The sequence below is a fragment of the Nannobrachium achirus genome (genome assembly GCF_963921795.1).
Source record: "Nannobrachium achirus genome assembly, chromosome: 2".
NCBI classification, from domain to species: domain Eukaryota; kingdom Metazoa; phylum Chordata; class Actinopteri; order Myctophiformes; family Myctophidae; genus Nannobrachium; species Nannobrachium achirus.
The window spans coordinates 15,642,349-15,665,456 of NC_137811.1; the positions used below are offsets into that span (position 1 = coordinate 15,642,349).

Below are 23,108 nucleotides of genomic sequence, written 5' to 3' on the forward strand. Positions count from 1 at the left end.
TTATCTCTATATATTCATGTTATTCCTGGCACCGCCCCTGTTATCCTGTTCATATCCTGAAAGAGGCGGAGGCTGAAAAAGACGTACTGAAAAACATAATTTGGTTTCCTGTTGTCCTTGCATTAAAGTGTCAGTAGTTGGCGCTCTGGGCTCTGAATGTACCTGGGTTGCCATGTATGCTTATAATAAGCAATTTGTGTCTAAAATACTATAGTTGCTTATTGGGCATTCTAATATTTTTAAACCAGTGTGTGAAGTTGGCTGATGGCCTAGGCTCTAAAAAACGGCTTAAGAGGGGTGTTTTAAGATTTTCATTTATCCAGCCGCCTCCATGCAATTTTGTAGCCTACAATGAAACCCAAAATTAAAAAATAGCAAAAATAAACTTTGACAAAAATAGAACTCAGGAACAAAAGGCAAAACTCAAGATAAAGGAAAAATAATAAACACAGCCCATGGATAGGGCCTTGCAGCTCTCTCGCTGTGTGGCGTGCGTGCATGCGTGTGCGTGCAATATCTTTAAGCAGAGTGCATATGTCTATAGGGCACAGGCGGCTAGACCGAGCCTCCAATATGGCCTCCAATATGGGGTCACGTGCACAAGAAAATATGATCACTCGAAAATTTCAGAAATACTCAGATTACATTTACTCAGATTGATTTCACCCAAGCCTCCAAAATATGAAGAAAAAGAAAATCAATAAAATCAAGGCACTCAGCCTACATAGAACTTTTTTTTTTCTTGTTTTTAAAACAAACATGGTTAACAGATGCTGTGGCTGTCTAGTGTAGTGGTCAGGGCATGTGCCTTTCATGCAGAAGGACGTTGGATCGAATCCCGCTTGGGGTTGATATAAGCTTAAAATCATGACATTTGGTAGACTTTACAGTTTGGATCCTTGATCCTTGAACAATGTCTGATATGGAGCCTTCCCAATAATAATAATATCCGCCATTACTAAATAATGTAGTTTGCATCATAACTCCTGAACCAAGCATTATAATACAAACTGTGATGTCTACACCTATGTTGTGATCACCAAGGATTTCAATGATATCATGTACCAGCTCAGTGGCCTAGTGGTTTCAGTGTCTGCCCTGAGACTGGGAGATCCGGGTTCAAACCCGGGTCGTGTCATACAAAATGGGACCCAGTGCATCCTGCTTGGCACTCAGCATCAAGGGTTGGTTTGGGGGTAAGTCCCTGCGACATACTAGTGTCATGTCCAGGGGTGTACTTGTACATCAAGCTGCCTCATGCTACATAAACAGGAGATGAGCCTCATGGCTCGGCCGAGTCATATGGTCTTCATGGCTTGGCAAGGCTTACTATGTACATTAGCAAACTGGGTGAATAGTATCTGGGTGAATAGTATCACAGTATTTTATGTCTGTTGCATATAGTATTTTGCATACATGTTGTGTAAAGGTCAATTTGTGCTTTTACCTATAACTCCCCCGATTAGTGTAAAACTTTGTATGCACACTTCCCAGAGGCCAAGGAAAAACCTGTGCCCTGCATTTTTCACATCTGCCACCAGAAGGCCGAAAACACATTCTTCGATATTACTCCTTCAGATTTTATCAGAAAATCCCACAAATCAGTACACACAGTATCTCTACAGTGATGTAATAATGACGGATTTGTCCGATATCATATTCTATCTAATTGGCTAACATTGAATTCCAAGGTTTGCAGGATTGCTCCTTTTTGAACAAAATGTCTCAAATCATGAACGTAGCCTGCTATGCGTGTGAGATTTTGCACACACATTCCCACTAGGCCAAGGAACAGATGCCACCCTTCTCACATTGGCCTGTTATAGCGCCACCAGCGGGTCAACTTTAGCAAAACACATTTTTGGAACAAAATGCCTCAAATCCTGCATGCAACGTACGATTGCCGTGAAAGGCCCAAGAACGCATGGCACCCTTTTCACTTTGGCCTATTATAGAGTCACCACTAGGCCGAAAAAACCTACCTGACCTGCCGAAGTCCTGTTCGGAAGAACACTGCTTCTAGTTTTTCTTTGATGTCTTCTTTGCTTTCCCTTGATGCCTTTTTGCTTTCCTGCTATTTATGCCTTGGCCACTTTATCGCTGCTTGCAGCTATATTTGTATTTACTTTTTTCCATTTTCCCAAAGAATTATTAAAAATAAATGAAAAAAGTTATCGAAAAAACACAACCTGCTCATGTATTAGGGGGGTATTATGAGTCACCAGAAAAAATGGAGTTTGAAGTTACAATGGTTGTGTATGGGGAGAGGCCCTGGACCTGGAGGGCCTGATAACATTTACATCAAATATCTAAATATTGAATCAAGCAAATTAAAATCTGTCCAGGGTGTTCCAGAAAGCCTGATTAGACGATAAAATGACCAATTTTTTTTTTTAAGTGAAATACCCCTTTAACTCAGCGGGTGCCCAAGCGTCAAACTCTTTGATGTCGCTGGAGGCCCACGACGCGTTTGCCGCGTTTACTGTATTTACAGTAACAATCACCGTAAGGTCGGGGCTACGCCTGGATGTAACCCGTTCAGCGCTGGTTGCTTCGAATGGACGCTGAGAGCATCGCGCGGCCGTTTTTCTCCATATACTCCAATGCATTTCCCCTTTAACGCCCTTTATCTCTGATGTATTTTTCTGTGTCTGTGGAATGTAAAATCAGAGCACTGTTGACCTATAATGTGCTGTTTTCACTGTTTCTACACTTAAAATATAAGTGTGAACCCATAGTCATATTCGTAGCTATATACTGTAGGGTATTTGGCATACAAATTGAGATTTGAGATATGACATTTTCTTTATTGCACAAAAAATTAAGTGTTAAATTGAACAGTAATTCAATGGATTTACTTTTGGGGCAAGTGGGCATGACCTTTGGGCAAGTAGAACATGACCTGTACTTGCCCGACGGGCAAATACCTCTGAGACCTTAGTGTCAACCCCTGCGAGGTGCTGTAAATAATGTAGTTAGCTGATTTTGGACACATATCCATTACCCACACAGCAACCTCTTTGTCATATTTGGCGGCTACCAATAATAGAAGAGATTGCATTTTTGGCATCCCAAGCTAGCCTGATCTCAGACTCGGCTCACGCAGTAGTCTGAAACTGTGCCCTATTCTGAGCGATTTACGGGGGAGGGACTTTTTTGCGAGCGTGCACGCAGAAACATGTAATCAACATTAACAGCTTGGTGAAATCAGCGCACACGCGCGCGTGTGTGTGTGTGTGCCTTCCTCAGCCTGCCTGTGTGTGAGAACTTCGTTTGAATCGCTTCAACAGCTGCGCGGATTGGATATTCATTAGACCCACCGCCACCCCCCGCGCTCATTGGAGCAGTCGGGAAAAAAAAACTGATTCATGTACTCAGCTCCAGACCAGAGAAAGAGTCCACTCTGAGAGTGGGCGGGGTCTATGGTCTGGAAGCAGGCTAATCCCAAGCATCTTAAACCAACCTATGTACATGTCCTAGGCTGCCAAAGATGAACATGAGTAGAGTGCACCTATAGCTTAGCTCTGTGGTGGTTTGGAGGAGCGACTGGTATTTAATGACATCGGTCATAAAGGCTTCCTCTAAACTAGAATCAACGGTACAGGCCACTTCAACAATGAAAACAGATTTCTCTCCTTCATTGACAACAACAACATTTGGTGTATTAGCAGAAACATGTGCAAAGATTTCAGGATTTTCATTACATGGAAGGTTTGACACAGTTTTTTACAGTCTCACAGACAGTACACCATGTTTAGATATGTCTTTTGTTATGAGATCAACTATTCTGTAGTGGCGTGCCATGTAGAGCATAGCATCCATTCAGATTGTGTGACATGGTTTCTGTAACAAGCCCTGTGGTGTGACGCAAACAATGAGGTGCATGGGTGGAGGGGAACCAGAGGGAAAGGTTGAGTCGGGTGGGAAGGACCTGTAACCTGGCTTTTACTGTAAAGGTGATAATGTCCTCATTGAGAGCAGTGTTCCTGAGAAATGAATGGGAGACAGAGTGATCAGCATAGGGAAATCATGCAAGTTGTCCCTGGAGTTTTTAGCCCAGTCCAGTGTTGTTGTTGTGGATGTTGGAACAGATCCAACAGGGTCCTCCGAGCACCTGAGATGTCAACAGGTGAGTGTGTCCACAAGGGATTCTGTTAGAGTGGTTCCCATGACATCACAACATACAATATCGTTCATGCCCATACATGGAGATTCCTATCTGAACCAGCCACACAGATATAGGCCATGTCTTGGCCATCTTGCCAGTGATATATATCGATGACATCAGGGATCTTCATTTATGGGCATGAAAGGGATTCTGGAGAAAACCCATATATGGACTTTTACATAGGTAATGTCACCTGTGATATCACCTGTGATGTCACAGTGATGTGTTAAGGGAACCAGGCGTGACCTTCAGAGATATACAGATACATGGACAAGATGTGCCGGACATCACAGTGACATCAGAGCATGATGTCAATCTGTACTGTTTCTCATAGTAAAACAAAAATCTATATTTCATTATGACTACCGATACAGTACGGCAAGGCAAAATATCACGATACTCAAGTACGTGCGTACTCTCTTATATAATGTCAGTGTTTCTCAACCTTTTTTCTGCACGGGCACACTTTTCATGTCCCAAGAATCCATGGGCACGCCAACATAATACAGGGGTGTATGAATGAATGAATGAATGAATGAATTTTTATTTTCGTGTCATGTCTTTACAGACCCATCCCTTACGGGATTATTAGACACCAAAAAAAGAATAAACAATACCACATTCCACACTGTCACAACAATACAAAGAAAAGAAAATGCCAAAACAAAAATAAATACACCTTAAACATATGTTGTCTTTGTCCGTTTGTCCCATGCTTTCTCTAAATATTCTGCCAGTGCAAATATCTTGTGTTCAAAAATCCAGTGAAGCCTCTCTGCGTCACTTAACCATATCAAATCCGAGTTTCCACACTTATTAAACAGTCTTTGACGTAATTCATGATACAAAGGGCAGTAGAACATAAAGTGGAACTCATTCTCAATATCATTTATGTCACAATAAATACAAACCCTCTCTTCCTCCACTACCCCTCTATATCTACCAGTTTCAAGGTGCAGGGGCAAGATCCCAGAACGGAGTTGGGCACATAAAGACCTTTGTCTTTTGGATAATGGGGCACAGACGTACTTTTCACAGGCATAACTGCTTTTCATCATAACAAACGTTCTCAATTTTGGCTTGTGCAATATATCCTGTGACCATTTGTTCTGATATATACTAATAAGTGTTTCTTTGACCATAGAGATATTTACAATACTGTTATTCTGGAAACTACCGGTTAACCCCGTTCTTATAAGTATCTCCTCCACCGAACTTGCCCATGCACCTTTTATTGATACATCCCAAATAAATATGTGCTTGGCAACTCGATTCTCTGGCATTCTGATTAATCTATTCCATAATGCCAACATGCTGCCCTTCCACCTTACTTCACACGGTTCCCATCCCATATCTCCTGTTATTGCTAATACCGGGGCAAATTTATGCACACCTAAGAAATACCGAATTGCTCTAGTTTGGACCATCTGCCCTTTCATATTTATATTGGAGCCCCATACACCTGCCATATAATCCATGACAGGGCAAACACACGTGTGAAATAGTTTGGAGTAAGCTGCGTATCCTAGATCACCCAGCTGTTTAGTTTTTGCTATTATGCCACCCAGAGCCCTACCAGCAGAACCTGCCAGCACCGATGTACCGTATTCAAAATGTAAATGCTCATCCAGATTAAGACCTAGATATTTGTAGTTTGTGTAAATATCGTCACTGTCGGGAAGAAACCTTGTATCTCCAAGTTTCAAATTTGTACGTTTCTTCACAAAGTAAAGCCCTGCTTCATCATACAAGGCTGTCGCACAACAGTAGTGAAAACAGCAGATCTACAAGCACACAATGCCTCGCACCGCGAGGCGTTGTGTGCTTGTAGATCTGCTGTTTTCACTAGTTTAATTCATTTTTAAAATGATAAATACAATGCTGGCTTTCAAGCCGTTTCAAGGGGCACACTTGACCCTTCTCCACACCAAAGGTCCCCAGGCACAGCGGTTGAGAAACACTGACGTACGTAACGACGTCTCTCTCTCTCTCTCTCCCTCCCTCCAGGTCTGTCCTCTCTGCTCCACAGCGTGACTAACCCCTCCTCCTCCTCTGCCCCTCCCACCCGCCCCTCCCCCGAGGCGACGGCGGCAGCCGCCAAAACCCCGCCCAAAACCCCCACCACGCCCATGTCCAAGGCCAAGCAGCTGGTGGTGGGCGCTCTGGGCACCAACAGCCTGAAGCGGACCACCTCGTCCGCCACCACGCCCACCCGGGACTGGCTGCTGCGGGACAGGTCCCCTCCCCCGCCTCCCGCTAGCTCCACCCCTTCCCCTCGGCCGCGCGCCGTGGCCTCCTCCCCCAGCCTGGAGTCCAAGATAAACAGCTTCCTGCAGGTAGGATGTGATTAAAAAAAAAAAACACTCACAATGTATCGTATCGTGGAGATTTAAATTCATCGTGAAGTTGTCCTCCGTCATGCACTGGGATCAATTCACCTTTTATTTGCCGAGCTGCATATCCGGTACCATTAAAATTCTCTATAATTAAAGGGCCATTTCACCTCTGGGACAACCAGATCTTATTTTATTGTTGTTTGGGACACGATCAACACAATCCTGAGTTATTTTTTGTGTTCAATCTGTGTTTTGAGATATTTTAGTATTTCAACATGATGACTCATATGATGCAAAATGCAAAACCCTTATTGTATTCCGCCATACTTAATGATCACCATCACCAACATTTGGCACGTAATAACTTCCGCACGATTTACACCACCCCCGCAATATATACATCAAGAAGTGCGGCTTGGCCGGGAATGGTGTTGATACCATGGCGACGTAATTCGCCAAAAAACCCCATTGACTTTCAGTGGGCGAAAACAAAAAAAAACAGAAACTTTGCCGCCACACTAAGGGGGTTCCAGACGATACGCGGTCTCTGCCTCCTAGTAATTCATTTTCAATGGGAAGCGGGCGGCTATTTCGGCCGCGCAGCGAAGTTTAGAGGCGGCAAGACGAGCGGGCGTGAAAATCCCCGCGAGCGTGCTTGTTGGTGCATGCGTACGCGGGCGGTGAGAGATGGATTGTGTTAATTTTTGTGAAATACCGCGCAGCGTTTACTCGCTGAGCGAGTGTGTTTGTGTATCACCGTGGCGCGGTCCCCGCAGATCCAAGCAGGAGCCCCTTCCTATTGGTGAGCTTTAAAGATCCATATCTCCAGTTTTCAGCATGGTACCATCTCGAAACTTGGTGTGTGTACTTAGACGGCCAATAGGGACATGCTGCAAGTCCCCTCTGTCTTTCTATTGGCTGGGCTTTAAACATCCATAACTCCAGTTCGCAGCATGGTACCATCTCGAAATTTGGTTTCTGGACTTAGACGGCCAATAGGGACAAGCTGTAATTGCTTAAGCCCCGCCCCCTCTGTCTACCTATTGGCTGGACTTTAAACGGCCATAACTCTAGATAACAGCATGGTACTATCTCGAAACTTGGTGTGTGTACTGAGACGGCCAATAGAGAAGAGCTGTAATTGCTGAAGCCCCGCCCCCTCTGTCTTCCTATTGGCTGAGCTTTAAAGAGCCTTAACTCCTGTTTGCAGCATGGCACCGTCTCGAAACTTGGTGTGTGTACTTAGGCGGCCAATAGGGATGATCTGTAATTGCTTAAGACCCGCCCCTCTGTCTTCCTATTGGCTGGGCTTTAAACATCCATAACTCCAATTCACAGCATGGTACCATCTTGAAATTTGGTTTCTGGACTTAGACGGCCAATAGGGACAAGCTGTAATTGCTTAAGCCCCGCCCCCTCTGTCTTCCTATTGGATGAGCTTTAAACAGCCATAAGTCTAGTTCCCAACATGTTACTGGTCCCAAACTCGATTGTAAAATCAAATTTTATTTGGTCACAATAATCGTGATGTGAAATTTTGTCCCATCCCTTCCTGCAGGGCAACCTAGGCTTCAGCCTGGGCCTGGGCGACGGCAGCCCTGACGGCGCGGTAGACGGCACTCCGGTCAGGGACGAGGCGGCCGGGACGCCCACCCAGGATGAGATCATGGACACGACGCCCCCACATGGGGGCGTCTCGCCCACGGCGTACCGGAGCGAGCCCTGGGACGCTGTCATCACCCCGACGGGGAGCAACAACAACGCCACGTCGGACAACAAGGACTTCTTAGCATCGTCTTCCCGGTACGGCCCGACGGCGAAGCAGCAGAAGAGCGCCCCCTCCAGGCCGAAGGACTCGGAGGCCGCGGAGCCGCCCGCGGTGAAGAAGGCCAAGAGAGACGGAGGGCGATCATCGACGGAGGGGGGAGGAGGAGTAGGAGGTGGGGGGAAGGGGGAGGAGCCGAAGCCTAAAGCCGCCCCGGAGGGCGGGGGAGAGGAGGCCCGCTACCACCGCATCGAGACGCTGGTGTCGCCCTGCTCCAACCGCCCGCCGTCGGCCGCGGCCGGCGAGCGCATCCAGACGGTGGAGGGCATCCACCGCGTGCTGGGCGGCCGCGGGCCTCGGCGGGGCAGCGGCGCGGGCGGGGGCTCGGCGGGGGGCGGGGGGCCGCCCATGTGGTACGAGGAGGAGGAGGAGTACATGGAGAGCCAGTGCATGGAGGCCCACGCCGCCCCCCCCCTCGCCCGCCGCCGAGCGACCGCCGCCTGACGACATGGCCGCCCCTCCCCCCTCTCACCCCCCGCCCCCCCAGCAGCAGCACCACCTCCCCCCTCCCCTGCCCCACCACCACCACCACCCCCACCACCACCTGCTGCCCCCTCCGCCCGCCCCGCCTCAGTTCCACCACCAGCAGCACCCCCCCGCCGCCGCCTCGCCCTTCTTCGGCGCCGCGCCGCCCATCCCCCGCCCCCCTCCCCCTCCCATGATGCCCCAGCAGGGCGCCCCTCCTCCCCCCCTCCCGCACCCGCGTCCCCAGCACCCCCAACACCCCCACCTGCGTCCCCAGCACCCCCAACACCCCCACCCGCGTCCCCAGCACCCCCAACACCCCCACCCCCACCAGCAGCAGCAGCACCCCCCCCTCCACCCCCACCCCTTCCCGGGCCCTCCCCTGTCCACCGTCATGGTGGGCGGGGTGGCGGTCCCCGTCGACCGCGCGCTGCCCCCCCTTCCCCCCGCGAGGGTGGAGGGAGGGGGCGGAGGCAGGGGGGCCGGCGGCGGAGGAGGGCCGGGTAAGGCGGGGGGCCCCCCTCCGCTGATGGCCTCGTTGCTCGGGGAGCCGCCCAAGCTGCCCCACCCCCACAACCTCCCCATGCCCCACCCCCGTCCCCATCCCCACCCCCGGCCCGGCACGGTCAAAGAACCCCCACCCCTGCGCCCCCCCCACCACGCCCCGCCCCTCCACCGCCCCGGGGCGCCCGGCGCCCCCCCACCACTCCTCGGCCGGGTCAAGGAGCCCCCCCTCCCTCCTCCCGATAATAATAAACCCCCGGCCAATAATAAACCCCCGGCCTCCTCCACAAGCTCCTCCCCCTCCACCCCCACCACTCCCACCACTCCCTCTGCCGACTCCGCCCCCCCTCCCCGCTCGCCGTCGTCTCTCCAGAAGCCCCCCCCGGCGGCTGCGGCCGCCAAGCCGGCCGCTCAGGCCGCCAAGCCGGCCGCTCAGGCCGCCAAACCGGCCGCGCAGGCCGCCGCCCCCCCTGCCCGCTCCCCCGCCTCTTTGCTGCGCCTGCCCACCCCGCGGCCTCCCATCCTGTCCGTGCCCATCCCCCAGAGCCCCTTGCTGCAGCACCGCGGCGGCGGCCGCCCCCCCCACCACCACCACCACCTACACCACCAGCAGCAGCTCCACCTGCACCGGCCCCTGCCCCCTCCGCCCCCCCGCGGAGGGAATAAGCGCCCCGGGCCCCCGTTTGGCGGAGGGTCCTTCCACCACCACGCCACCAAGAGACCCTTCATGCCCCCCCGCTACTGATGGGCGGCTTAAACCAAGAGCTACAGTAGTGTAAAAGCTTTTTGCTGGTATGAGCCCGGTTCCTACTCCTTATGTTCGCTTAAAACCCATTTAGAACGGTTACACATTATTGTGTATTGTTATTTTATGCTTTAACTATTGAAAAATAGCAGATACACAAGCTCACAGTGCGGCACCGAGTGCCACGCTGCGTGCTTGTAGATCTGCTATTTTTGAAAAATCGTGAGAATTAGAATTTTGACCCGATTCTATAAGTGTCTTTTGAATCCTTCTAAGTTTTTTTTTTTAAAAACCCATGTTTCTATGTCAGCAATCTGGCCAGCCATCGTCAAAGAAAAGGTCCTTTTCGCTTAACTGGAGCTCAGTTAGTCTGTTCTTACAAGAACAATGTCAGTGGTTCTCAAACCTTTTCATGTGAAGGACCCCCAAAATGATATGTATTTGGCCATGGACCCCCATCTCAAAATATTTTGCTCCAGGGACCACCCAGACGCAAAATTTGAGTTACAAACGTTCGCTTTGAAAATACATATATTCAAAGATTTGCACACATTTTCACGACTTTTTCAAAAATAGCAGATCTACAAGCTCGCAGCGCGGCACTCGGTGCCGCGCTGTGAGCTTGTATATCTGCTATTTTTCACTGGTTAAAGCATTCAATAATTCTAGGCCTAAATGGGTTAACAACAGCCTCGCGTATGTCCAGTTTAATCTCAAGCTAGCTAGCTAGGCTCGGTTTATGCTATAGCTGTGTGTCGCGCACTGATAAATGGCTCGACCCGTTTCAAGACGCACGCAGCTATGTATAAATCGCCCTTCATGTCCGAGTTAGTTGTGCGCATGGCGTCAGCACAACGAAAATATCTTTCGGGTACGTGACACCTGCGCACAACTGAGTATGACTCGGGCTCTTAGTGTGCTAGAACCTCAACCAGTTAGCCTGTTTAGCTCGTCAGTCAATCAGCAGCTTAGCAGGCGTAGAATGTAAACATTTCATTTCGAACGGCTCTAAAAGCTAAGTGTAGTTTGCTTCTGAACGGAGGAAAGTTAAAGAGGAACCAACAAACCGACCGCCGTCTAAAATGGTCAAAAAGCATGTTAAGTGGACTGCTGGTGCCAGGTGAGGTCACTATCAGCACACCTGGCACCGACGGCAGACGATAGCAGAAGAGCAGGTCAGTAGCCTGCCTTTCGATGTCAGATGTCAGGCTCTTTTTTTTTTTCTTTTTTTTACACAGATTTGGTTTCGTTGGTTTTGGTTCCCTTTAAACACCTTTGAGTGGTTTACATGCTCCGTTGTCCCGCCTAACATCACAATATTTCCAGGGACTTAAAGGGATATTTCACTTTCAAACATGTTTGGGGTCATTGTAACGTCTGTTCAGGCTTTTGTGAGCAGTGAGCACCCCAAACTGTTTTTTTTTTAAGTTGCTTGATTAAGTATTTGGATGTTAATTTGATCGACACGTGGTTCCTATTCAAAACCATTGTAAATTCAAATTCAAAAACACCAGTCCATGGTTCTGGTGACTCGTATTGTCCTTCTAATACCTAAGTGGGCAGTGTTTTCATTTATTTTATTTCTGTATTATTATTATAAAATGTTAAAAAAAAAGAAAAGTCTAACATGGTTAAAATGGAGTTTGAAATTGCAATGGGTTTATATAGGTGTGTCTGTAAAATGAATATCAAATATCTAAATACTGAATCAAGCAACTTAATAACAGTTCGGGGCTGCTCACAAACTCTCTGAGTATAGACAGTGTTTCGGGGTCGAAATGACCCCGAAACATGCTTGAAAGTGAGATATCCCTTTCAATCTCTTGTCATCATAAGACGAGGTTGGTTACTGGCATCACGTGTGGTGCAGTCATGGACAGCATGTTGACCTCTGTGAGCGTCAGGCAAGCCTTGAGGTCAATCTAGGAGGAGAAGGCGAGGGGAATAAAGCAGTTTGAATCTAGTATCTGCCTTCTCCATGAGGGAGCTGTGGTCTATGAGAGAGAGAGAGAGAGAGAGAGAGGTGGGGGTCTGGGTGGGGTGGGGTGGGCTCGTCATACGAGTGGCCGATTGAGTGTATCATATTGTAAATAATGTCTCCCACACGCTTTTCTTCTTCAGACCTGTTCTTCTCTCGTGTGTTTTTTCCTTTACGCTTTTTTTTTTTTAATATCTAGACTGAAGGAGTCGATCAAGTCACCGCTGGAAACCACACCACTAGATTCAGATTACGTGTGTGTGTGTGTGTGTGTGTGTGTGTGTGTGTGTGTGTGTGTGTGTGTGTGTGTGTGTGTGTGTGTGTGTGTGTGTGTGTGTGTGTGTGTGTGTGTGTGTGTGTGTGTGTGTGTGTGTGTGTGTGTGTGTGTGTGTGACCATATAAAGTTATTCTTGGTAGTTTAAGGGGGGGAGGGGTGTTCAGTTTTACCTTTGAGCCGCGCTAAGCTTTGCTGCCATGAATAAAATCGTCAAGTGTTGAATTGAAGCGTGCGGATCACCTTATCAACTGAATGCAGAGCAGATTGTCATGCAGAGTTCTTTATTTTCCCCCGCTGTCATTACTGAGACCTTTTTTTCCCCCCTCTTCTCTTAAGAGGTGGGGGGGGAGGGGTCGATTTAGTAGAATTACTGATTCTTCTTCCATGTTTCTGCTCCTGCTCCTCAAGCACATGAAGGTGTTAACCGATCTCGTGTAAACAGGCGATTGGAAATCTCTAACTACTGATGATGACACCTGGGTACATTCAACGTTAAGGGTGGAAACCATTTGGAAACCCAATAGGCTCCTATGCACTGCAGCCATATTGGAAATGAAATCGGGCCTCGTCCAGTTAGGGCTGTCACAATTATTACATAATCGTCTAATCGTGATTATTTGACATTATCGCAATTATTTTGTCATAATCGTCATAATCGTGAATGTTCAAAAATGTCAGAAAAAGTGGAAATAGCAGATCTACAAGCTCACAACGTGTCGCGAGCTTGTAGATCGGCTATTTCCACTATCAAAGTTATGTTTTAAGTAGTAAGTTGTCAAATATGTCAGTAATTTCTTTGTATATTTAGGTTATGTGTCATATCTAACATGTACAACTTCAAAGCCTAAAAGCCAAACAGAAATGTAATTATCAACGACAAAAACACAATTAAATCGTTAATCGCCAATTATTTGAGTGACAATTAATCGTCATGTAAAATGTCATATCGTGACAGCCCTGGTGCATGTTGGCTCACTGGAAACACTCTGCTACACCAGTGGGTCCCAAAGTGTGGTCTAGGGACCCTCATGGTTGAGGGGGTTCCAATAGTACCCCATGGGTGTGTAATTCTGAATGTACAAATGGAACACTCGGTTCGGTTCCATTTGTACACTCTCAGAATTACGGGTTAGGGTTAAGTTTGAGGACCACTTGTACTGCACTAAATGGAACAGAGCCGTCATTGAAATTAGTTCTCAACGGGCCTGAGAATTAAGGCCCGGCCAGACTAATTGGCATATATTTTAGGCCCTACCCTGCCCAGAAACGTTGGTTCGGTCGGGGTTCGGGGAGAATTTGAGAACTCTAATTGGAATCCCTGTTAACAACCTGTGAAGGAAGCGAGGAAGAGACCTAATTTATTTCCAATATGGCTGCTGTACGTAGAGTCCATTTCTTTGTGGTTGTCCAAGGTTCCCCAATTAGTTTTCCCCAAGGGCTGAATCATGTCTAGGGTACCAAGCCGAGGGCCACAGCATTGCAGGGGACGACGGTGGTGTTCCCGCTACTCCAGTGACAGTTCAGATATCGTCGTTGTCGGGTGAAAATCTTTTATGTCCAAAACTGTTTGTTTTGCATTTATCATTTTAAAAATGATTTAAACTAGTGAAAACAGCAGATCTACAAGCACACAACGCCTCGCGGTTGCTTGTAGATCTGCTGTTTTCACTACTTTTGTGAGACGGCCTTGAATGATGAAGTAGGGCTTTACTTTGCGAAAGAACGTACAAATGTGGAGATACGAGGTATCCACCTGACAACGACGATATACTAGTGTTGTTGCTGCTCTTATACCACCATTATTACTGGGGTTGGTGGGGGCCTGACAGTAGCCCCCCGCGGGCCCCAAATGGCCCACGGGCCGCCTATTGGGAAACCCTGTGGTAGTCCATTGTCAGTGGATGTCGCCAGCCAGTCAGTAGGCGGGAGACCGCCGAGAACTCCAACCGTCTGGCTTACACAAAAACTAACTCGCACACACGAAGATGTTATGGGGGGCAGGAAATGTCGTCGTCAGTCGTTCTCTCTCAAGCCTGTGTGATGTTAGTGTTCTGAGCGCACATGTACATTACCCTTTTAAAAAATATATATATGAAGTTATGCTCCGGAGTAACGCCTTACGAAGGAGTGTAAATTACATTTAAAGGAAGTTCTGAACGCGGTCCTGCTTTTCTGCGTTTAATGGCCGGACCGACGTCGCTACCTTACAGCTAGCTATAAGGTTTCACCACCAGCTCCCTGTCTGTGTTTTGAAATTGGGTTATTTGCATAGCACTCAGTCAAATTTTGATCTAAAACTCTTGGGCGGTAATCTTTGGGTGAAAATTTAAAAAAATTGGGGCCCATTTTTTATAAATGCTAAAAGGTGAGATGAGACCTCCAAGCCTGATTTATGCTTTGCTGTTCGAAGGTATCATGTGGCAAAAATAGCCAATTAACTATCTCACAATGTGTCACATTTGCGACGCATTGAGAGATGGAAAATTGCCTGTTTGTGGCCCGTGACAGTTATCGTAACACGAAGCATACATTAAACCAATTGGTTCTCAAAGTGGAATCTAGGGGCTCTGTGGGTTCCTTTAGAGGGGTCTAAATTGACCCATTCAAGTCTGTAACTCTTAACAGTGTACAAATGGAAACAAATGGACCCGTTATGGTCCATTTGGTTCCATTTGTACACTTGTCAGAGTTGAGGGGAGACCTTGACATTTAAAAGTTGGAGAAACACTGCATTAAACCGTCTAGCTTTAAGGTGGTGACTTGTTCATGTCTCATCTCCACACCGAGACCAGCTGTGTTCAACGGCCTCCAGTCTTTACCTTGGCCTTCATTACCTTGGCCTTCATTTCTCTCTATATTAACTGGTTCTACAACACCTTGTGAAGCCATTTCCCCCCTCTGTATTTGCAACATGTGACGTCATTTGGCGTGCAAGTGTCCGCAGAGACTCTGTGTGCAAGGTTTATGATGAGTGGAGACGAAAGCAGTGCAAAAAACCCGAAGAAGGATCCGAAGTAAATTCTCCTTACTTTTTTTTTTGCAACGATTTACTGATCTGTAAAAAAAAATGACATTGTGTGTGTCTGTGTGTGCATTCAGACCGTGGAGCAGTGAACAAATCTTGATAAAAGGTTTGCCTTGTTCGTTCAGCTAACATGTTGACTTGTGTAAATAGCCGCAACATAGATTTGTATTCTTCAGCTCGAGGGAGTGTTTTTTTTTTTCTTCTTTTCCTTTACTTGTTTTTTTTTTGTTTTTTTTTGTTTTTGAAAACCTTTTTAGTTTGATGTTTGCTGAAGAAGTGAGCAAGCTGATGTGTGTAAATTGTTCTTTGATTAGTTGCATTATTATTATTGCTACTACTGCTGTTCTTCATCAATGATGATACATCACTGGTGTTTGAGTGTCCAATCTTTTCAGGTGTGACTGTTTTTCCTCTCTGTAACCGGCACATCATTTACAGTCGCTTTAATATCACACTCATTACTCATTACCTAGATTAGAAGTGTTTTATCTCAATATGCACACACTCTGAGACAGCGGACACCTTATACCTCATGTACAGTATGTCTGTTTTGGTTTTGTTTTATTTTATTTTGACAAACACGAACACAATCTGCTTAGAGCCTGACCGATGCCGCATTTTTGGGGTCCGATCCCTATTTTGGGGCGTCCTAGACCGCCGATGTTTTGATATGTATACATTTTATGGGGGAAGGATGTTTTAGAAACATAAGCTAACACGTTTAGCAACATAAGCCATACGTTGAGAGAAAAAAAAAAGAAAAACAATAAAATAATGGGTCTATAAGCTCAAAATGCATCGCAACACATTTTGAGCTTGTAGAGCTATGGAAGCTTTTCGCTCCTGATTGGTAGTTGTTAGGAATCCGGACACATCCGCTGCATATTTGCCGATAAAGAAAAAATGGCTGACATATCGGTCGGGCTCTAGAACCACTTTATCACAAGAAACTGTTATGTAAGGACACATTGAACACTCATTTCTGAATATATTGTCCTGCAAGCACACAGCAATGAACATAGCAATGAACATAACTCAATGAACATAACTCAATGTTTTATACTTGTTATGTTTTGGCAGAGTGGTATTTTCTACCCAACCGGGGTGCTAAATTGAAACTTTATTTATTTAAAAGAGTTTTCATTACAAGGGAACATTGAAACTTGGACATTATGGGACTACATTATGAGACTTATCTGGACGAGGCCGTTTGGAAATCAAAAGCAAGACACTTAGCCCATACAGGGACTACTTCCTGGCTGCTGTATTACTAGTTATAGTCCATGGGCCATACGAGATGTCGGTATCGGAAAGGTGGCAAAGGTTATCATGCATTTTTTCCATTGCAAACATCTGTTTTGCATAAAAGAACATTCCTTGGGCTAAAACAGACCCCCAAAAGTGATGAAAAGTGATGATTCATCACTTTTCATCACTAAACCATAGTCTTGTTGGGCTGTTTTTTAGCCCAAGGAATGTTTTTTGTGCAAAACAGATGCTTGCAATGGATTCAGAATCATGAAAAAACCCTAGTTTGACCCCTCATATGCTATTTAAAGCAGATTATTTTTTAGCTTTTTTCTCCTGCAATGTAAAGTTAATGGGATACCAACTCTAGCAGCTGATAACACCAATTTAGCTGTGTCTCAGAAAGGGTTATCATACCAAAATATAAAATACAGATATAGAGCTTTTATAAAATGCACGATAACCTTTGCCACCTATACCGACATCTCGTATGGCCCATGGACTATTATGATGGGTATTAATGGCATCCACTCTTCCTAATAGTTAGGATTGTGTTAAATGCAGAGGACACATTTCATGTACTCTATGTAGTGTACAGTGACCTATATCTCAACACAACAACATTGACATACTACATGATGGCCATGATGGCATTATGAGAAGTATAAGAGAAGATGTTTCATCACTTTTCCTACAGAACCGATTATGAACAGTCCTCGACGACCGCTTTTTTTTATTTTGTTCTTTAACAAACACATTTTCTATCGTCCCCTTGTTCAATATGATACACATGAAGTTGAGATATCGTCATATCAGTACATGCATTCAGTTCACTTGCAACACGATGGACTTGTGTACCTTTTCAACCGACCTTAAATACACAGTACATACTGCACAGTACTACACGGAGCACACAGTACATAAAGGACACGGTATATTGACCAGTGGTTCTCAAAAATGTTTCTTGTCAAGGACCCCCACATTGACACACATCAGCCTGCAGACCCCCATTTGAAAAAACATGCTAGGGACAGTTTTAGCAGTGATTCTGAACCTTTTTCATTTCCAAGGACCCCCAGTTTGATATGCATTAGACCATGGGCCCAAATTTGATACAATTTTGATCAAATTCCATGTGTACGCTCTTGAGTTATAGACCCCGTAAGGGTCCATTTGACTATCAATCAATTGGCCCTCAAGGACCCCACTTTGAGAACCACTGATATAGACAGTTGTACACGCTGCATACAGCAGGTCAAACGGCATCACAAAGGCAAACTAACCAAGTACAAAGGTCGGCTTAGAATTGTGTAATCTGCAATAAGTATAACCCAGTAATTCTATAAATGATGCAGTATGTGATCGTTTTGGAACAACAGGAGATGACGCTAATATGGGTTTCATTGTATATTTTGATACTGCAGTTGAGTCTTGTAGTCTAGAAGTTAGGTTGAGTGCACACATTGAGTGCACACATAGAGTTGGTTCTTCATATACTTACTACTATACTTCATATACTTACTACTATACTACTATACTATACTCTACATCTAATAACTTAGGGCTTAAACCTTGCATCGCAATGGAAAAAGTGGTCCGTTCCAACGGTATTTATCGTCAAGTCACAAACTCACTAAAGGTGATGTTTTTGGTTAAGGTTTTTGTTAAGTGAAATCCCTATATTGATTGGCATTGCCATATATCAGATTTCTCCAACCACAAAGAACATTTACGAGATCAGTTTTGTTCCAGCTCTCTTAATTTTATTTTCTATCATCGCTTTCCACTTTCATTCACTTGTTTATCCTGTATATGAGATCAAATTGCTATCCTGGCCTGAACATGTATTTTCAGTATTTTCAGTTTGAACTTGAGACTGAGAGACTCCTCTTACACTGAACACTATAGCAATGATTAGCATCAGAATTATCAGAAGGTCCTGTATTCCACTTAACTTAACACAACCAAACTTCATATACACCCCAAACAAAGGGAAGGTATTAAATGATATTAAATTATTATAGAATACAAATACAAAATGGTATGAAAACCACAAACTAATTTAAATCTGCCATCCCTATTTTGGGCATGTCATTATTGATGAACATTTTGATATATATAGTAGCTTATAACAGAAAGATAACAATTTAAATACAAAGTTTCATATATATCCTCTAAACCATGTTATGAACTCTGCTCTAAATAGGCTATGTGTTTATCATCCAATATGGTTGAATCTATGATGATCTGGTCAGTGTAATGACCTATACTGTAATCCAAGTGCTTGATAAATCGCTCTTTCACTAAGTAGGATTACCGTTGGTTCATGTTATGAACTAATTAGATCAACATTTGCGCAACAGTAGTCTACTTGATGCTGCGTGCTCTTTAATTCAACATGGTTGATTGTCATCACATGTTAACGGCCCCGTGGCCCTCTTAAGGAGCAGCAGCGCCTCTTGGTGGTCATTTAGTGGTACTGCAGATTTAATAACTGAACTGGATTGTCTCATCCGCCATACAGTCAGCATCACCTACATATATTTATTAACCCTCAACAACTTGCGTAATGCTTAAAGACAACTGTAGAACAGCAGGAAATATTCTCCAATAGCCTGCCCTAGTTACTAGGCTACTATATAGGCTAATTAGCATCTTGCATTTTTCTTCCAGCTGTACAAACACGCGATAGACGATAATGGTAGGCCAATATAAAAAGCTGGCGAGGATAATTTGACTAAACGGGTTATTAATGACCCCTGCAATTACATGTCAACATATTTTGCAAAGAAACAATCTTAACCTGTTAAGGAAGTAGCCCAAAAAAACAAAACAAATCCGCAATTCTGGATAATTGCGTAATTTGCGTTCGGAATTGCTCGTATTAGTTTGTATTGGCCAGTGCGCTCAGACAGTGCGGGATATCCAAAGCATCCTCATACTCTGTCGTTGGACGATGTCGCCGACACCGTCCTACGACGGAGTATAGGCCTACACAGTGGTGGAAAGTGCATTTAAAGGAGTAGTTCACCCCCAAAATGACACTTTTTCTTCCCCTTTCTATTAATTACTCACGCCATGGAGACTTGAGTTCAATAAAAAAAAAATGTATTTGTCCTAAGACAACAAATCTTATATAGGCTACATTCTTATAATATAGTACATTTACCCCCCATTGATTCCGGAAGGGAACCCAAATGCATACTCCACTGTAATTATTTGAGAGCTTATATCCAATCTTTTTTTCTCTGTAAATAATTGTAACATTGGATATTCTGCAGAGTAGCACATTTCTACATTGCTATTGCTGCTACTTCCACCACTGTTAAATCACAGACACTTGTAGCTATGTAATTATTTGTTGCAATGGTTCTCAAAATGGGGTCCTTGAGGGAATTGCAGGGGGTCCCCAGAAAAATGAGTTAATACACTTATAGCTTCAAATTAGTTTAAAGGCATAGTTCATCACCAAAATGACTTTTTCTTCCTCTATAATTTACTCACCCATGGAGATGTTTTGTTTTTTGTCCCATCTGATCCAATATTACAATAATTGATTAATTGAAGTAGTTAGCCAAGCTTAAAAATGTCTTACAATAACCTCCACAGTGGCAGTCCTCCCTGGATCACAATCAGAGAGATGTAGAGTTTAAGTGTTGCTTTGGCCTGCTATTTACTCCATTTCATCAAATATTGGAAAATTGGATCAGGATGTGACAAAAAATATAACAATTTCCATGAAGTCAGTGCTTCCTGGGGTGTGTAGGCTATGAGAGAGAGAGAGGGGAGGGTCGTTTTGGGAATGAACTTCGCCTACTACCATCCCATTTGGAGAGGAAAATAGCAGATCTACAAGCTCACAGCTCATCGCAATGCGACCTGCTGTGAGCTTGTCGATCTGCTATAACAATTAAAAATAAATAAAAAGTATCTTGTATGGGGGACCTTGGCACAAAATACTTTTAGAAGGGGGTCCGCGGCCAGATACATCTGAATTCGGGGGTCCTAGACATGAATAAGTTTCCACTGCTCTCTAGTCTCCATCCATCCATCCACTGCAGATCGTCTCCTCCTGTGTCTGCGTGCACGCGCACCCCTCCCAGACGCCCAGGCACGCGCACGCAGGGCGTTAAGTCCCGCCCCTTTCCTCTAGTCTGACCAATGAGCGCCAGCAGCGTCGGCGTGAGCTGTTCCGGTGTCATGGCGCATCCCAGTGGCGGAGGAGGACACTGCTGAGATGATGTTGTGACACTATTATTATTGTTGATGATAATGTTATTATAGGATGGTTGCCATGGCAGAGGGTCCGCTCAGGACGCTCGCGACGGTTCTGTTTAGATGTAACGCGCACGGGACGCTGGTGCGCGTGCACAGAGCCTACAGCCAGGTGACGCATGCTGGGTTTTCATAATGGCCATGATATAATGCTAGATGTTTCATGACTGACGTGTGGCTACTTTGTGTATTAAAGCACTGTGTGGCTGTGCGGATTGAGAGTGCAATAGTATTGCAGGGACATTTTGCAGAGAGAGAGACTGTGTGTGTGTGTGTGTGTGTGCGCGCGCGCGCGTGAGAGGTAGTAGGCCTATATGTTTCAGGACTGTGTGAGTGTGTATAATGCTAGTGCTTCAGAATCGTGTGTGAGAGAGAGGGTGTGTTTGAGAGAGAATGTATAATGCTTCAGGACACTGTCTCTATTTGTTTGTAATGTAAGTGCTTTGCATTATGGGATGGCAGCCAGGTGAAAATGAACAGCTGAAATATTAATATATTTAATTCTGTTCCTGGTGTGGTCAGGATTTCTAGAAACACTCCTGAACAACTGCTGCTCGTGTGTGTGTGTGTGTGTGTGTGTGTGTGTGTTAGGCTTGTCACAATACTGTATTTCTAACTTCGATACGATATTTTGAAAAATGTCAATACTCGATAACATTTTCGATACCACGCAACCACAGTGATTTTAGTGCCATTTTATTTTTATTTTAAGAAAAATGCAGAACTTCTTGAGGTAGATGGTAGTGCACTTTCTAAAGCTAGGAATGAGCCAAAGTAGGAAGGATACACATAAAAGTAATGTTGGTGTAAACCAACAAGAGAGTTTTTACCTCTCTTGTTTTTACCTGAGTATTGATATTATCGATACTATGGAAAAGTCATATTGAAATCAATACTATATTCAAAATCGATACTTTTCGATAAATCAATATTTTTGTCAACACTGTGTGTGTGTGTGTGTGTGTGTGTGTGTGTGTGTGTGTGTGTGTGTGTGTGTGTGTGTGTGTGTGTGTGTGTGTGTGTAACAGGGTTGTAACATGAGGGTTGTAACATGATGGGATGTGACATTGATGGAGACATACAGACCCTCAGTCCCCTCGTACCAACTCTCTCTCTCTCTGCTTGTATATCGTTGCTGTCGGGCAGAAACCTCTTATTCTCCATATAAATATATATGTCCTCCTGTAAAGTATCGCCCTACTTGATCATATTAGTACAGTGTCACATGCAAGTACCAAAGTTAGAAGATTTACAAGCTCGAAGTTTGTTTTGAGCTTGCAGATCTAATGCTTTTGAATACGTTCCGTTTTGGAACAGTTATTTTCCTGTAATGACATGGCCAAGAAAGGGATACAACAGGTTAAAGTGGTTCGTAAATGGAAGGTTTTCATGGTGTTAATTCTGACAGATCTCTCTCAATCCTCCACTCCCCCTCCCAATATGCCTCCCCTCCCCTCTCCTCTCCAGTTGCAGGAGTCCTCTGTTGCGTCTGATCGTCTGCGGCTCTTCGAGTCTCTCAGGGAGAGGCACGGCAACAAGACGAGGTGCGGAGCTACAGAGAGGCCCCTCAGTATCCGATTGGCCGACGGCAGGACGGTGGAGGGCAGAGCCGGTGTGACCACGCCCCTTCTCGTGGCGCAGAGCACACGGTGAGATCCCGTCTCGTACAGGCCAATCTTTGTATCTTTTTTTATTCGTCAGACAGTAGGACAGCTGAGAGAGAGACAGACAGTAGGACAGCTGAGAGGGAGACAGACAGTAGGACAGCTGAGAGGGAGACAGACAGTAGGACAGCTGAGAGGGAGACAGACAGTAGGACAGCTGAGAGGGAGACAGTGTAGGAGAGACAGACAGTAGGACAGCTGAGAGGGAGACAGACAGTAGGACAGCTGAGAGGGAGACAGACAGTAGGACAGCTGAGAGGGAGACAGTGTAGGAGAGACAGACAGTAGGACAGCTGAGAGGGAGACAGTGTAGGAGAGACAGACAGTATGACAGCTGAGAGGGAGACAGTGTAGGAGAGACAGACAGACAGTAGGACAGCTGAGAGGGAGACAGACAGTAGGACAGCTGAGAGGGAGACAGTGTAGGAGAGACAGACAGTAGGACAGCTGAGAGGGAGACAGACAGTAGGACAGCTGAGAGGGAGACAGACAGTAGGACAGCTGAGAGGGAGACAGTGTAGGAGAGACAGACAGACAGTAGGACAGCTGAGAGGGAGACAGTGTAGGAGAGACAGACAGTATGACAGCTGAGAGGGAG

The 23,108-nt window shown here is 45.6% G+C and overlaps 1 protein-coding gene across 1 annotated transcript in view; it reads left to right on the forward strand.

Annotated features, from left to right (window-relative positions):
* Positions 1-22,447, forward strand: part of rprd2b (regulation of nuclear pre-mRNA domain containing 2b) — a 62,417-nt gene extending 39,970 nt beyond the window's left edge. Inside the window, 5 exon segments of the mRNA XM_080740003.1 lie at positions 6,176-6,504; positions 8,063-8,770; positions 8,774-8,776; positions 8,778-10,090; positions 22,314-22,447. Of these exon segments, the coding sequence (XP_080596129.1) occupies positions 6,176-6,504; positions 8,063-8,770; positions 8,774-8,776; positions 8,778-10,043 (2,306 nt within the window). The 3' untranslated portion in view covers positions 10,044-10,090; positions 22,314-22,447.
* Positions 22,448-23,108: the final 661 nt, after the last annotated feature.